This window comes from Colobus angolensis, unplaced genomic scaffold (genome assembly GCF_000951035.1).
Source record: "Colobus angolensis palliatus isolate OR3802 unplaced genomic scaffold, Cang.pa_1.0 Scaffold15, whole genome shotgun sequence".
NCBI classification, from domain to species: Eukaryota; Metazoa; Chordata; class Mammalia; order Primates; family Cercopithecidae; genus Colobus; species Colobus angolensis.
The window spans coordinates 12,492,677-12,506,934 of NW_012114599.1; the positions used below are offsets into that span (position 1 = coordinate 12,492,677).

At 41.1% G+C, this 14,258-nt stretch overlaps 2 protein-coding genes across 2 annotated transcripts in view; one reads left to right on the forward strand and one right to left on the reverse strand.

Moving 5' to 3' along the window:
- Window positions 1-4,793, reverse strand: part of GPATCH11 (G patch domain containing 11) — a 9,061-nt gene extending 4,268 nt beyond the window's left edge. The window contains exons 1-5 of the mRNA XM_011936036.1: window positions 4,735-4,793; window positions 3,311-3,537; window positions 2,457-2,498; window positions 835-955; window positions 616-706 (exon numbers count right to left, since the gene is read on the reverse strand). Of these exons, the coding sequence (XP_011791426.1) occupies window positions 616-706; window positions 835-955; window positions 2,457-2,498; window positions 3,311-3,537; window positions 4,735-4,793 (540 nt within the window). The remainder of the gene's footprint in view (window positions 1-615; window positions 707-834; window positions 956-2,456; window positions 2,499-3,310; window positions 3,538-4,734) is intronic.
- Window positions 4,794-8,994: 4,201 nt separating this feature from the next.
- The window catches only part of HEATR5B (HEAT repeat containing 5B), a 105,575-nt gene continuing 100,311 nt past the window's right edge, over window positions 8,995-14,258 (forward strand). The window contains exons 1-3 of the mRNA XM_011935976.1: window positions 8,995-9,065; window positions 9,920-10,067; window positions 13,519-13,730. Coding sequence (XP_011791366.1) covers window positions 9,942-10,067; window positions 13,519-13,730 — 338 coding nt within the window. The 5' untranslated portion in view covers window positions 8,995-9,065; window positions 9,920-9,941. The remainder of the gene's footprint in view (window positions 9,066-9,919; window positions 10,068-13,518; window positions 13,731-14,258) is intronic.

Genomic DNA, 14,258 nt, shown 5'->3' on the forward strand with positions numbered 1-14,258 from the left:
CTCCAGCCCGGGCGACAGAGCGAGACTCCATCTCAAAAAAAAAAAAAAAAAACGTTTTGTAGAGATAGAGTCTTGAAATGTTATCCAGGCTGGTCTCGAACTCCTGGGCTGAAATAATCATCCTGCCTTTGCCTCCCAAAGTGCTAGGATTACAGGATTGAGCCATCATGTCTGGCCCACCCTGATTTTAATAGTTAGACACATATTAGATACTGAATAGGTACTGAAAATAGGCTATTCTTGTTAATCAAATATTATAAAGAACAGAATTTCTGCACATAATAGTCGTAACTGACATTCAAATAAGGAGAGAACAATTAAATGTAAAATTTCATTTAACCCTTTTTGTTTTACTATAGTTACTATAAAACTACACTTACTGTAAAACCCTGGGTTTCATAGTAACCCAGACAACTCAGGTTACTATAGTAAATAAGGCATTTTTATATAAATTATCACAGATCAGAAGTGCACATTACATGAAAGCTTTAATGAGTAGACAAACCAGGCTTGGAGTTCTTAATTTTTAAAAAAATACACACACACACACACATATATGAAATCACAGTGGGTACCAAAACACTTTACTAAACTGAAAGCTGGTAAAAGGCTTACTTTCTGGGCATCCAATTGTTGACAGGCTCGCTGGCTTCTTCTGAGATCTCCTTCTAGCTTCATTTCATCTTGCTTATTTTTAAGTCGCATTCTAATTGAAAGGAAAAATTGTACACTGAAGGTCTACATTCTCTTTAACCATTTTATATGCCCAAGTACCAGAGAACATACCACAATAAAGAGGAAATAAAACCAAACCCAGCTCAAAAATAGCTTTACCGAAACTGTTCTGCAGCTTTTTCTTCAGCTTGGTTTTTCATGTGAATCTTTTTTCTGTAGCTTTCCAATTTTTCCTCTGCTTTCCGTTTTAATGATGCCTCGTGACCAATGCCACTTTTCCCTATTCAAACCGAAAATTCTGATGAGAAACATACTGACTTTGTGCTTCAAAACAAGACAATGTTGCCGGGCGCGGTGGCTCAAGCCTGTAATCCCAGCACTTTGGGAGGCCGAGATGGGTGGATCACGAGGTCAGGAGATCAAGACCATCCTGGCTAACACGGTGAAACCTCGTCTCTACTAAAAAATACTAAAAAACTAGCCGGGCGAGGTGGCAGGCGCCTGTAGTCCCAGCTACTCGGGAGGCTGAGGCAGGAGAATGGCATAAACCCAGGAGGCGGAGCTTGCAGTGAGCTGAGATCCGGCCACTGCACTCCAGCCTGGGCGACAGAGCGAGACTCCATCTCAAAAAAAGAAAGCAAAAAAAAAACAAGACAATGTATGTACAGATTAAATGCAATTCTCACTTGAGTACTATCACTCACAAATCATTTGAATACACTAATAGTAGAAAACACTAAGGTTTTTAAGCCCAAAACATAATCTGATTTTTACAAAGATTATTAATCTCATAAGATAGTAATACTATAAACAATTTTTCGAATCAGAAAAACAGTACTGTTATAGTTTTATTTAAGTATGATGAATAAAATATATCTTTTTCTCTTGAATTCCTCCAGTGTATTAAGCAAAACATTTGGTAGGTAAATCTGTCTCAGAACACTTTTATTCTATTTTATTTTTATAGAGACAGGCTTATGTAGTGGCACAATCATGGCTCACTGTAACCTTGAACTTGTGGACTCTAGGAATCATCCCGCCTCAGCCTCCTGAGTAGCTAGGACTACAGGTGTGTGCCACTACACCCGGATAATTTTTTAAATTTTTGGCAGAGACGAGGTCTTGCTATGTTGCCCAGGCTGGTCTCAAACTCCTAGCTACTTTTTTTTTTTTTTTTTTTGAGATGGAATTTCACTCTTGTTGCCCAGGCTGGAGTGCAATGGCGCAATCTCGGTTCACTGCAATCTCTGCCTCCTGGGTTCAAGCGATTCTCCTGACTTAGCCTCTCGAATAGCTAGGATTACAGGCATGCGCCACCATGCCCAGCTAATTTCGTATTTTTAGTAGAGATGGGGTTTCTCCATGTTGGCCAGGCTGGTCTTGAACTCCCGACCTCAGGTGATCTGCCCACCTCGGCCACCCAAAGTGCTGGGATTACAGGCGTGAGCCACCGCACCAAGCCAACTCTTGGCTTTAAGCAATCCTTCTGCATCGGCCTCCCAGAGCCAAACAGTTTTAAGACATTTCAATGGACAAAAACAGTATTGCACATTCAATGGTTATAATGATTTGTTCTTCCCACATTTGTGTAGTTTAAATTTTATTTTATACTCACTAAAACTTATTTCTTTTCTGGTTGAAGATGTTTAGAAATTTAACAAAATTTTACTGAACTGTAACAGTACCATCATTTAAAAAAAGTACTTATTGAGCAAATATATGTGGTAGATCTAAGGGTAAGTTATTATTACTGGCAAATACGCTCCAAAATAATTACCTACCTGTTTTGATATTGAGAGGAATCGGTTCAACAATACCACCCCCTGAAAGAGAATGAAATACAAACTACTTTAGAAAATCTTCCTCAAACTACAGGACAGTATAAGTATGCAACTTTACAATGCTCTATGCATATGCCCTCCTGTTTCAATGATATTCAAAACTGAAATCTGAACATCAGTATTCTATATATAATCAATTACTTCCCTTGTCTTCAAATACCTGCTCATCAAAAAGGCTGATTCACAGCCTCCTATGCCACCTGAAGGTGGAGTTTTAAGAAGGAACAACATTGATATTATTGCTGCAAGAGGGTTATAGCCTTAAGTGAAAGCAAAGCAATTACGATAAAGGAAAGGAAAACTGTTTACAGAGGTTACTATAAATATATAGCCTCTCTATCTTAATAAGCAGTTTCACTTCCAAAAAAGAGAGGTGAGAATTGAGCCTCTCCAACTGGACTATCACTCAGATGGCTGCCACAGGTACAGAGCAAGCAGGGCAAAGTCTTGCCATCATCCTCAGTGTTGTTTCAATGTCTTTAGCCATTGCACTTATCAACCCATCGTTTATCACCATTCTTTGTTGCTTCTGTTGTAAGCCACATCCATCTCAGTTGTTAGTGCCTTCAAGGCTAAGCTGGGCTGATAAGCAGCTCTTGATGGCACATGTGGTATCTAAAATGGATACGGGATGATGAAAGTTCTCCATAAGGCTTGTTAATACATAAGAGACTAAAAAGCCTAAGTTGTTTTAATTTCTATGTAGATAAAGATTAAAGCATCAGCTTTGGTCCTCATCCATAAGTCACAATTAGGTGTTAAGGAATACCTGTCTATTTCCACTTGTGACTTACCACTCTTGCCAAGTGCCTGACCACTTTTATAGCCCATCTTTTGCAGCAAGGCAAACCCTTTGTTTTCACAGCCTAGTGCGTTCTTCAACCCAATGTCACGTCTTTCTTGTTCTTCTTCTTTTAAACTCTTCTGCCTGTTTTTCAAATTGGCTTCCTGTTGCTTTTCTTCTTTTCGACGGGCTTCTCGGATTTGCCTTAGCATTGGCAATCCTGGTCTGATATCTTCTCTGAATAAGGGAAAAGTTTTTTTAGATGACTCCATGAAGTTTTCTTTTCTTTTAATTTTTTGAGACGGAGTTTCGCTCTTGTCGCCCAGGCTGGAGTGCAATGGCATGATCTCAGCTCACTGCAAACCCCACCTCCTGGGTTCAACTGATTCTCCTGCCTCAGCCTCCTGAGTAACTGAGATTACAGGCGTCCACCACCATGCCTGGCTATTTTTTGCATTTTTAGTAGAGAGGGGGTTTTGCCATGTTGGCCAGGCTGGTCTCGAACTCCTGACCCCAGATGATCCGTCTGCCTCGGCCTCCCAAAGTGCTGGGATTACAGGCATGAGCCACCACACCTGGCCAAGTTTTCTCATAACTCTGTCACTTACTCACCCGACAACAGTTAATATTTCGGCACTACCTCTATGATCATCTTTGTTATTATGACATTAGAACATAATCAGTGACCTCTAAGAATGGCTGTTTTAGTAGAAATGATGAAGGCTGGTGCCAGATCATAGGAAAATAAGGAAAGCACAAAGTTGAAGAAATCAGATATAGTAAGTTTAGGCTTACTATGTTTCTAGGATGTTGGCAATAATGAAGAACAAAGTTGTATATAATAAAGAACAAAGTTGTCCCAACTACTAGAAGAGACAATATGATGAAATAAAGGAAAAGAAGTAAATTTCCTTGGAAGAAGGCAATAAAAAGGATCATGGGCAAAAGTAAAATGGTTAGCATTAAAAGGAGGAAGTGGCTTCTAGTATCTTTGTATGGAGGCATAGGAGGTATTTCCATAAAGCAAGAAGACTGACTTTCCAACCGCACATTTAAACTCAATGTCAGGCTGGGCACGGTGGCTCATGCCTGTAATCCTAGCACTCTGGGAAGCCAAAGTCTGACCTCAGGAGTTGGAGACCAGCCTTGGCAACACAGTGAAACCTTGTCTCTGCAAATAATAAAAAAGAAGACTTAGCTGGGCACGATGGTGCAGGCCTGCCAGTCCCAACTACTTGGGAGGCCGAGGTAGGAGAATCTCCTGCGCCTGGAGAGTCTGAGGCTCCAGTGAGCTATGACTGTGCCACTGCACTCCAGCCTGGCTTACAGAGTGAAACCCTGTCTCAAAAAAATAAAATAAAATAAAATAAAATGTCATTGCTTAATCTACACATCTTATACATATCATTGCACTGGGTATGCACATTTACTTACTGGACATTAATGAAGGAATCAGACATATAGTCCTCTTCTTCTGCCATGTTCAACTTCATATGGCTATAGTATCTACAAATAAAGTAATAATTACTTTTTTTTTTTAGTTTATCAGAATGGAAATAAACCTTTCTGTATCTGCAGCCATGAGCTGTCTCTAGAGCTCTACTATATATTCAGGTGCATTATCTCCTTCTTCCTGACCTCTTATGAAGCTCTGTCAAGTCTTCCTCCATAAATCTCCTCACAGACGTTTTTTCTACAGTTGCGACTACTGCTTTAGTTCAGGCACCTTTTTTTTTTCCTCACCTGAACTATTACAACAGCTTCTTAACCAGCTTCTTAGTTGGTCTCCTCTTCCAATCCATCCTCTGCACCCCATCCAGAGGTTTTTTGTTTATTTGCTTGTTTGTTTTGTTTCAAATCCTTCATTAAACCTGACTCTGTAGGCAGTGGGGGACCAGTCACTTTTGCAAAGCATGAGATATCCTTCATAATCTGACACAACTGTCCCTAAGGATTCATTATTCAAGCCCCATGGCTTCTCACTGCCCTCTGAACACAGCATAGACATTTCTTCCCTGTAGGCCAAGGCTACCCTCCCTTCAGAAACCTGTCCTGACCACTCCAGGCCTTTCTCTACAGCACTTTATGTCCAAGCTGCTCATTTGGAACTCGATATAGTTAACAACTCACTTTATGGAAATATTTTTGAGGGACAGTTTCTATCCAAAATAGTTAAAATCATGTAATTACTGGCCCTTAATGGGTTAAAGTAATTATCTACAAAAGTACTACTCAAACTTTATTGTGTATACAAATTGCACTGAGATCTTCTTAAAACGCAGAATCCAATTCTGGGGCTGGAACCTGAGGTTCTGCATTTCTAACAGGTTCACAGGCAATGTCAACGTTGCTAGTTCAGTTGCTTTTAAGACAAAAGTGTAGTCACTTGTTGTGGTGCATATATACTGTTTTTTCCTGCCTACCATCTTTTCCTTTGGGAACCCAACCCTCCGCCCTTCATGTGGTTCTAGTAGAAGGTGGCAATGTCAGTATCCCATATTTCCTTGGGCACAAAGATGGTGAATTATAGTACCCTATGTCCAGCAACAGGGGACGAGATGACCCAGGCAGGGAAATAACCATCTCTTTCCTTACATTATATGAATATATGGGTTGTCGGGGAAAGAAAGTCTTTTACAGGTGTTTCTGAACTGGGAGAATGTGAAGCTGGGCTGTGGATGGCCATCTTCTTGGCCACATGAAGGGATCTTGTCTGAAGAATGAAGCCAGATAGAGAAAATGAGCCTAGTTTTCAAGGCCGTGGATTCTTTGATGCTGCGACTTAGTATTCTACCCCATTACATAGACTAATACATTTCTGCATTACCTAAGCTTGCTGAAGTAGAGGTTCTGTCAACTGTAGCCAAGTGTCTAGAAAATTACACTGGATGAAAAAAGGATTACTATACTAATTTTTAATGGTTTTCTTTTTTGTTTTTTGAGACAGAGTCTCACTCTGTCGCCCAGGCTGGAGTGCAGTGGTGTGATCTCAGCTCACTGCAACCTCCACCTGCTGAGTTCAAGCAATTCTCGTGCCTCAGCCTCCCAAGTAGCTGGGATTATAGGCATCCACAACCACACCCAGCTAATTTTTGTGTTTTTAGTAGAGACAGGGTTTCGCCATGTTGGACAGGCTGGTCTCAAACTCCTGGCCTCAAGTAATACACCTGCCTCACTTGGTCTCCCAAAGTGCTGGGATTACACGCATGAGCCACCATGCCTGGCCTGATTTTTTATATTTTTAATGTATATCTTCTCAACTAGATAATGTATATCTTGTGTTAAACACAAAAATAAGTCCCCTACATCATCCCTACCTACCACTGCATCCCAAACATAAATGCTTAATAATTGTTTAGCAACAATGAGGACAAAAAGGGTCTTTAATATTTGTGATTTTATAACTTTTTCCTATGTCAACATGTCATTTTTAAACACTTTTTAAATAAGTACAGAAAACACATAAAACAAACACACAGCTTAATACATTTCTGTGAGTCAAACATTCTTGTAACCATGTGGTACCCTCCAACATGGCTCCCAATCATTCTTGCTGCTTGGTTTTCTACATCCTTAGTGTAGTCTCCTTCCACAGTGAACAGGATTAATCTGTGTAACCAATAGGATTTTGTGGAAATGATAGCGTTGATTTATTGGTCATAACTGCAGCTCTTAGGTCATTCTAACTTTGAAGTTGGATGACTCACTGGAAGGAAGTCAGCTGTCACATAATAAGGATACTCAAGAAGCTCTATGGAGAAGGTCACACAATTGGAATCAAGTCCTCCTATTAAAAGTCAGCACAAACTCATGAGCCACAGGAGTGAGCTACCTCGGAAATGGATCCTCTTGCTCCAGTCAGGGAGGCCTTCAAATGACTCAGCCTGGGCTGGCCTCTTCACTGCAACTTCTTAAGAAAGTCCATGCTAATAAACTAAGCCAAGCTGCTAACAAATTCCTGACCCATAGAAACTCTGAGATAACAAATGATTACAGTTATCTTAAGCTGTTACATTTGGGGATAATTTGTTATGCAGCAAAAGTTATCAGGAGGTAGAACCTTATCAGGCACCTGGGAGCCCTCCTCCCCTACCCAGTTGCACCTCTCTTTTGGTTCTAAGAATAGTCACTATTCTGGTTTTTATGGCAATCATTTCCTTCATTTTCTTGGTAGTTTTGTCATCCATGTGTGCATCTTTAAACATTACAGTTTAGTTTACCTATTTTTATTATCAGTTAAAAATGTGCACTATTATGTACAGCATTTATGATAATTCACCCACTCCCTCTAAACCTCAGATTCTTCATTTGTAATAACAGCATTTTTACACATAATGGTTTAACATTTACCCTGTATATCACACATTTTTATCACACTTAACCACCACCAACAACTCTACAAGGTAGGAATTGTTTTTCCTATTGGAGAAATTAAGGTTCAGTATGGCTAAATGACTATTTCAAAACCACAAAGAATCCAGGTCACAGTGCCTTGCAAATAGGATTACATTCTTTTTTTTTTTTTTTTTTTTTGAGACAGAGTCTCACTCTGTCGCCCAGGCTGGAGTGCAGTGGCCGGATCTCAGCTCACTGCAAGCTCTGCCTCCCGGGTTCATGCCATTCTCCTGCCTCAGCCTCCTGAGTAGCTGGGACTACAGGCGCCTGCCACCGCGCCCAGCTAATTTTTTGTGTGTGTGTTTTTAGTAGAGATGGGGTCTCACTGTGGTCTCGATCTCCTGACCTTGTGATCCACCCACCTCGGCCTCCCAAAGTGCTGGGATTACAGACGTGAGCCACCGCGCCCAGCCGGATTACATTGTTTTTAAGAGACCTATTTAAAGTGCCAGGCACATCTGAATGGGGTTACAGGTTGCTTGTAAAGCTTTCTTTCTATTGGTAAAATATACTTCAGCATTATCCATTTTCATCAAACATAAGCATAAACGTCACAAGGTTATACCCTGGCAGAGATGATGGAGGCTTGGACCAGAGTGATAGCAATGGAAGTGGTCGCATTTGGGGTATACCTGAAGGTAGAGCTTACAGGATTTGCTGATGTTGTAGGTAGTATGTAAAGAACGATGTCAAGATAACGCTAAGTTTTTGGCCTGAATACGTGGAAGGAGTTAACATTTTTTGAGAGTGGGAAGACTGTAGGAGTAGGTTTGTTTTTGTTTTTTTTAGCGGAGGTAGTCAGGAAACATATTGAGAATACTATTACGTATAAAAGTGGAGAGATGGACCTACAGTATAAATGTGACAAGAAATGCCCCACTCTCAACACTACGCTCAGGAACCGCTGATCCCTACCCTCCCGCGTTCCTCCTGGCTGCAAGCGCCCCACAGACGCAACCACCCACGGATGGAAAGGTGGCTGACGGTATGATATGGTAGTCACGGCCACCGCACGCTGCCTTTTATCATTCTACCGGCGCTCCCCAGACCCTTACCTGACAGTTCTCTTATCTGACACCTCTCCACTCGCCCCGGTTCGGCTCCGCGGAGCGCGCGCTGCGCATGCGCCCAACAACCAGCATCGGACTTCCGGGCCTCGGCTCACAGCAGTTTCCGAGCGCAGACTCAATTGGAAACTTGCGGTGGGTGACAGGAGGACATGGTGACTGCGCTTGCGCAAGACCAGCCCTCCGCGCAAGCGCTGTTCCCTTGCTTCCTGCAGGCAAGAGTGCGGGAGGTGGGGCATCCGGGTCTCTTGGTGGCTGCGTCTGCCCTCGGAGCTCAGCTGATCTGCCTTTCCAGACTAGGAGGTGAGGTCGCCGAAGCATGCACGTTGACAGGCACGGACTCCTGTCCCACGTACATTTGTAGACGGGTGGGGAGGAAATTTGAGTTCGTACTGAACATTTTCCCTTTTCTGGCTCCCTGCGCAGTTCCGAGCCGCCGCCTCGTGCTATTGACAGCCTGCGGAACCCCACGGAGGCTTGCGGCGGCCTCTTGCGTTTCCCCGGGTCCGCCGCTTTCGGTTTTTGGAGTAGCCGGGTGAAACCAGACCCTGAGCGCGCGAGGCTTCTCGGGTGCATTCCTGACCGCCCGGTGTTGTCACTGAGGCTTTGGCCTCCGGGACCTGGCCGCCCCACCCATCCCCTTTGGAAGAGTCTTGGAGACCTGCAGTTCGGGATGTCTCTGCTGGGTGTTTTGATCTCAGTCCCCCTGATCAGGTGCAGCGCGGGAGGGTAAAGGTGCGATATACCGAGCAGTGGACGAGAAAAAGAGGAGGAGGGTTGTCAAGCCCGGCTGGGGTATTTGATCTTAGTGCTTCAGTTTTCTCATTTATTGAACGGGTAAATGACGTATGTGTTGCTGGACATATTTCTTCTGGAATAATGCCTCTTTTTTTGGGCAATAATTCATTTTAATTTTCCTTTCACTCCATGATTCATTCTTCCTTATACCAAGCAGTTTTCTTTCGCTTTTTTTTGTTGTTTATTTGTTTGTATTTTTGTCCTTTAAAAGTATGTTTTCAGGTTTTGCCTCAAAGAAGTTGAGTTTTTCCCCAAAAGAAATGAGTAGTCATACTTTTCTTAGTGGGTATATTCCATAAAGCTTGACTTTCAACATTAAAAAAAAACTTACAAGTATTTTTTACTCTGTTAAATTTAAGGTGTGGATTTAAAACTTCAGTAATGGAGTTAGCCCACAGTTTATTGCTAAATGAAGAAGCTTTGGCTCAAATCACTGAAGCAAAAAGACCGGTTTTTATCTTTGAATGGTTGCGATTTCTTGATAAAGTCTTGGTTGCTGCCAACAAGGTATGGTATTGCTCTTTTTTCCCAGTTGCGTTAATGTAAAGAGATTATGTGGTCATGATTCTTAAGAAAACATACATTATGTTTTGGAAGGTTTGTGGGTCACTTATGGAACTTGAGAATATTGCACGAATGGGAATTTAGTGGCAAAACTCAAACCTCGTTTAAATCCAGCTCATTGCCTACCTTCTTTATATCTCTACCTGAGCAGTTCATTGTAACTGGAGAAAAACATGGCTACATGATTGGTGTCACTTTAAATTTATCATCACCCACTGCAAGTGATCTCTCTATGCAGCCTAACAATCCCAGTATCTTCACTTTATCTCTCTGAGGAGTCAATAATAGGCTTTTTTTTCTTTGTTTTCTTCCTGCACAGTCTCGATTCAGCTTATTTTTTATTGTCTGTGTATTTTATATTCTGTCTTTAAAAGTAGATATGGTCAGGCGTGGTGGCTCACGCCTGTAATCCCAGCACTTTGGGAAGCCGAGGTGGGCGGATCACCTGAGGTCAAGAGTTTCAGACTAGCCTGGCCAACATGGTGAAACCCCGTCTCTACTGAAAATACAAAAATTAGCCAGGCATGGTGGTGGGCGCCTGTAATCCCAGCTACTCGGGAGGCTGAGGCAGGAGAATCAGTTGAACCTGAAAGGTGGAGGTTGCAAGGAGTGGAGATCGCGCTATTGCACTCCAGCCTGGATGACAAGAGTGAAAACTCCATCTGAAAAAAAAAAAAAAAGTAAATGCTTCCCTCAAATGTCTGATGATCTTTGGCTGCCTGCTCAAATTTAAAAGTGAGTAGTAAAAACTTTTCTCAGCAGGGCCAGTCTTTTAAACTGGACTTCACTGTAGGCTGATCTGGTTCCTGACCATAGTATTTCAGGTTTCTGTAGGCTGGTTATTCCCCAGAAGATACTTTTCTACTCTCAGGTCTGAAGAGTATATGGCTAGCTGGCTATGTTCTTGGAATTGTGGGAGAAGAGTGGAGACTTTAACATTCAGTATGTGTACTTTCACTGCACATCTCTGTTTTCAGTGCCGTTTTCCCAGACCGCAACTGTGCCTGGGGGCTCCTAGTCTAGACATAACGGTATTTCACTCTTCCCAGAGAATAAGGTTTCAGTCTGCTTCCATAATGGAGAAGAGGAGTCTTACTGCTTCTTAGACTCAACCATTCCCTCTCTCTCAAGGTACAACTTTACTCCCACCTCCAAAAGCACCTAGGGCCTAAAAATACCACAATCTCTTAGGGGGTCCTGTGTAGTAAGTTAGGTCATTTCTTAGCTTTCCCTGTTGGGAACACTTGGTTTCCAAATATTGTGCTGATTCTTTTTCCTATTTTCTTTACCCTTTGGATTTGTGCTTTGTTGTTATTGTTCCTCTTGTTGCCCTTTAGTATGGTTTTAATGGAGTTTCTATAGAAACAGTTAATGCTTGACCTGATGTAAATGAGTTAATAGGTGCAGCACACCAACATGGCACATGTATGCATATGTAACAAACCTGCACTTTATGTACATGTACCCTAGAACTTAAAGTATACTAATAATAGCAACAACAACAAAAAGAAACAGTTAATGCATGGATTCACTTGTAATCTTTAACTAGAAGTTTCTGTTTTCTCTTAAATCCCCTGCAACCGGGGATTTACTTCCACTCCACTGAAACAGCTCTTGTCCAGCCATCAGTGGTCTGGGCAATCAGTGGTCAGTATTCTGTCTTGTTTGATCCATCTCCATCTTTTCACCTCGAAACACTTAAAACATCTTTAATTTTGTTGTGAAATTGATAAATACAAGAGTATATAAAACATAGTTACGAAACATAATATGAATATCTGTACACCCTCCACCCAAATTAGAAAATAATATTGTTTTCATTGCTTTGCACAGTTTGTGTGAAGTTTTCTTCCTGTTCGTGGCTTCCCAAGACACTGTTAGGTTTTGGTTCCTCTCCCACTTCACTAACTACTACTTGTTCTTTTTTAAGTCTTCCTCAGTTCAGGGCATTTTTCAAAAATCTGTACATAGTCCCTCAGTGATATCTAATTGTATGATTTTTACTATCATCTATAAAATAGTGATTCCCAGGATAATGTTTACTCTACTTCTTTCTTACCTAAGTGGCATCCCAGAGTTTACATACCCAAACCAAATTCTTGATTTCTCCTCCCAAACCTGTCTTTTCCCCTATGTTCTCTATCTCAGGGAATGACCATTTCATCCTTCTGGTTGCTCAGGGGGAAAAAAATCATAGAGTCATTTTTGACTTCCCTCTTTTTCTCAAATTTCACGTCATATTCACCAGCAAATCCTATGGTTTCATCCACAAATAAATCCAGAGTTTACTTGTCTCCATGGTTACCACTATCATCTCTCATCTAGATTATTGCATCTGCTTCCTATTTGCTCATGATGCTTTCCGTTTATGGACCTTATAGAGTATTCTTAGAAGTCAGAGTGAGCCTGTTAAAACATTTAGATCATGACTCTCCTCTACTTCAAACTCTTACTCAGAGTAATATACAAAGTTCTCTTACTGAGAGTAACATACAGAGTTCTATAGTGGGGTACAAGAGACTACCTGATCTGGCCCCTTCTATCCTTCTGACTTCATCTCTTACTACTTTCTCTGTCTTACTCCACTCCAGTCAAACTGGCCTTCTTGCTGTCTTCAAGGATGCTAAGAATGCTCCAACCTCAAGGCCTTTATGCTCGTTCCTTCGGCCTGGGATGTTCTTCCCCTGCGTATCTGCCTGGCTCACCCCTTCACTTCTTTTCAGAGAGAGGCCTTTACTAACATAAAATAGTAAGCACCCATACTATTCATTTGTTTGTTTGGTAAACTCTGTCCCTCCCCACTAGAATGTAAACTTCATGAGGGCAGGGACTTATCTATTTTGTTCACTGTTGCACCCTAGTACATGGCATACATTAAGTACATAATAAATATTTTTGAATAAATGAATGAATTCTAGGTATTGATTATGGGTAGAGCTGGGTATTTTTTTTCCTGTTGCCTAGGGCTCTTCAGTTTCTTTTGGTTTCATTTGCTGGCCTGTAACTTTATGAACTGCTGACTTTGCTTTTACATGGGAAACCTATCTGGATTATAAGACATCTGTTGTCCATACACCCAATATTTTGCATCCTTTGGCTGCTGGTTTATTTCTCAGTAAGTTGATCTCATAACTTTTTGAATCAGAGTCTTCATTTTTATTGGAGCTAATCTTTTGGCTTTGGAAGAGAATGAAGGAGAATATTTAATGTAGGAAGGAATGGCTCATTTCTTACTGAACGTTTCCTTAACTTGAAAATTCTCACGGTTTATGTTTAATACAATACAGATTTTTAATTATTAGAGTGCCTTAAGCGTTAAGTATTTTTTATTTTGATTAAAAGGTAACAAAAAAATTTTTTTAATGATGTTCTTTTAAAAATGTTTTTGTAACAGACCGATGTAAAGGAAAAACAGAAAAAACTTGTCGAACAATTAACTGGATTAATAAGTAGTTCACCTGGACCACCTACACGAAAATTGTTAGCTAAAAATCTCGCAGCCCTTTATAGCATTGGAGATACTTTTACAGTTTTTCAGACACTTGATAAATGCAATGACATTATCAGAAATAAAGATGACACTGCAGCCTACTTACCAACAAAATTGTAAGTACTTACTTTAACAGCGGCACTTGAAGTTTTATTTTTTCTTTCAAGGAAACTTAGTAGGAGACTATGGACCATAAAAACCCCCAGGTGGGTGGAACCTGTGACATGCTGCTAACAATGAGAGCTCTAAGTGGATCGAGTTGTGATGGGAAGAAAATGAGTTAAATTTTAGGCATGCTGATTCTGGAATACAAATGGGAATGTCCAAATGACAGTGTATAATAGATAGTTGGAAATTCTTGTTGGGATTTTAGAGATTTGTTGGGAATGTAGTTTTGCTGAGTAGGCTGAATCCTTTGATATGAGTAAAGTTGCCTTGGAGGAGGAGTATATTTGAGAAGAGAAGAGAAGGAGTATATTTGAGAAGAGAAGAAGCAGTATATTTGAGAAGAGAAATTCTTGTTGGGATTTTAGAGATTTGTTGGAAATGTAGTTTTGGTGAGTAGGCTGAATCCTTTGATATGAGTAAAGTTACCTGGGGGGAGGAGTATATTTGAGAAGAGAAGACGGCTAGGGATACAACTC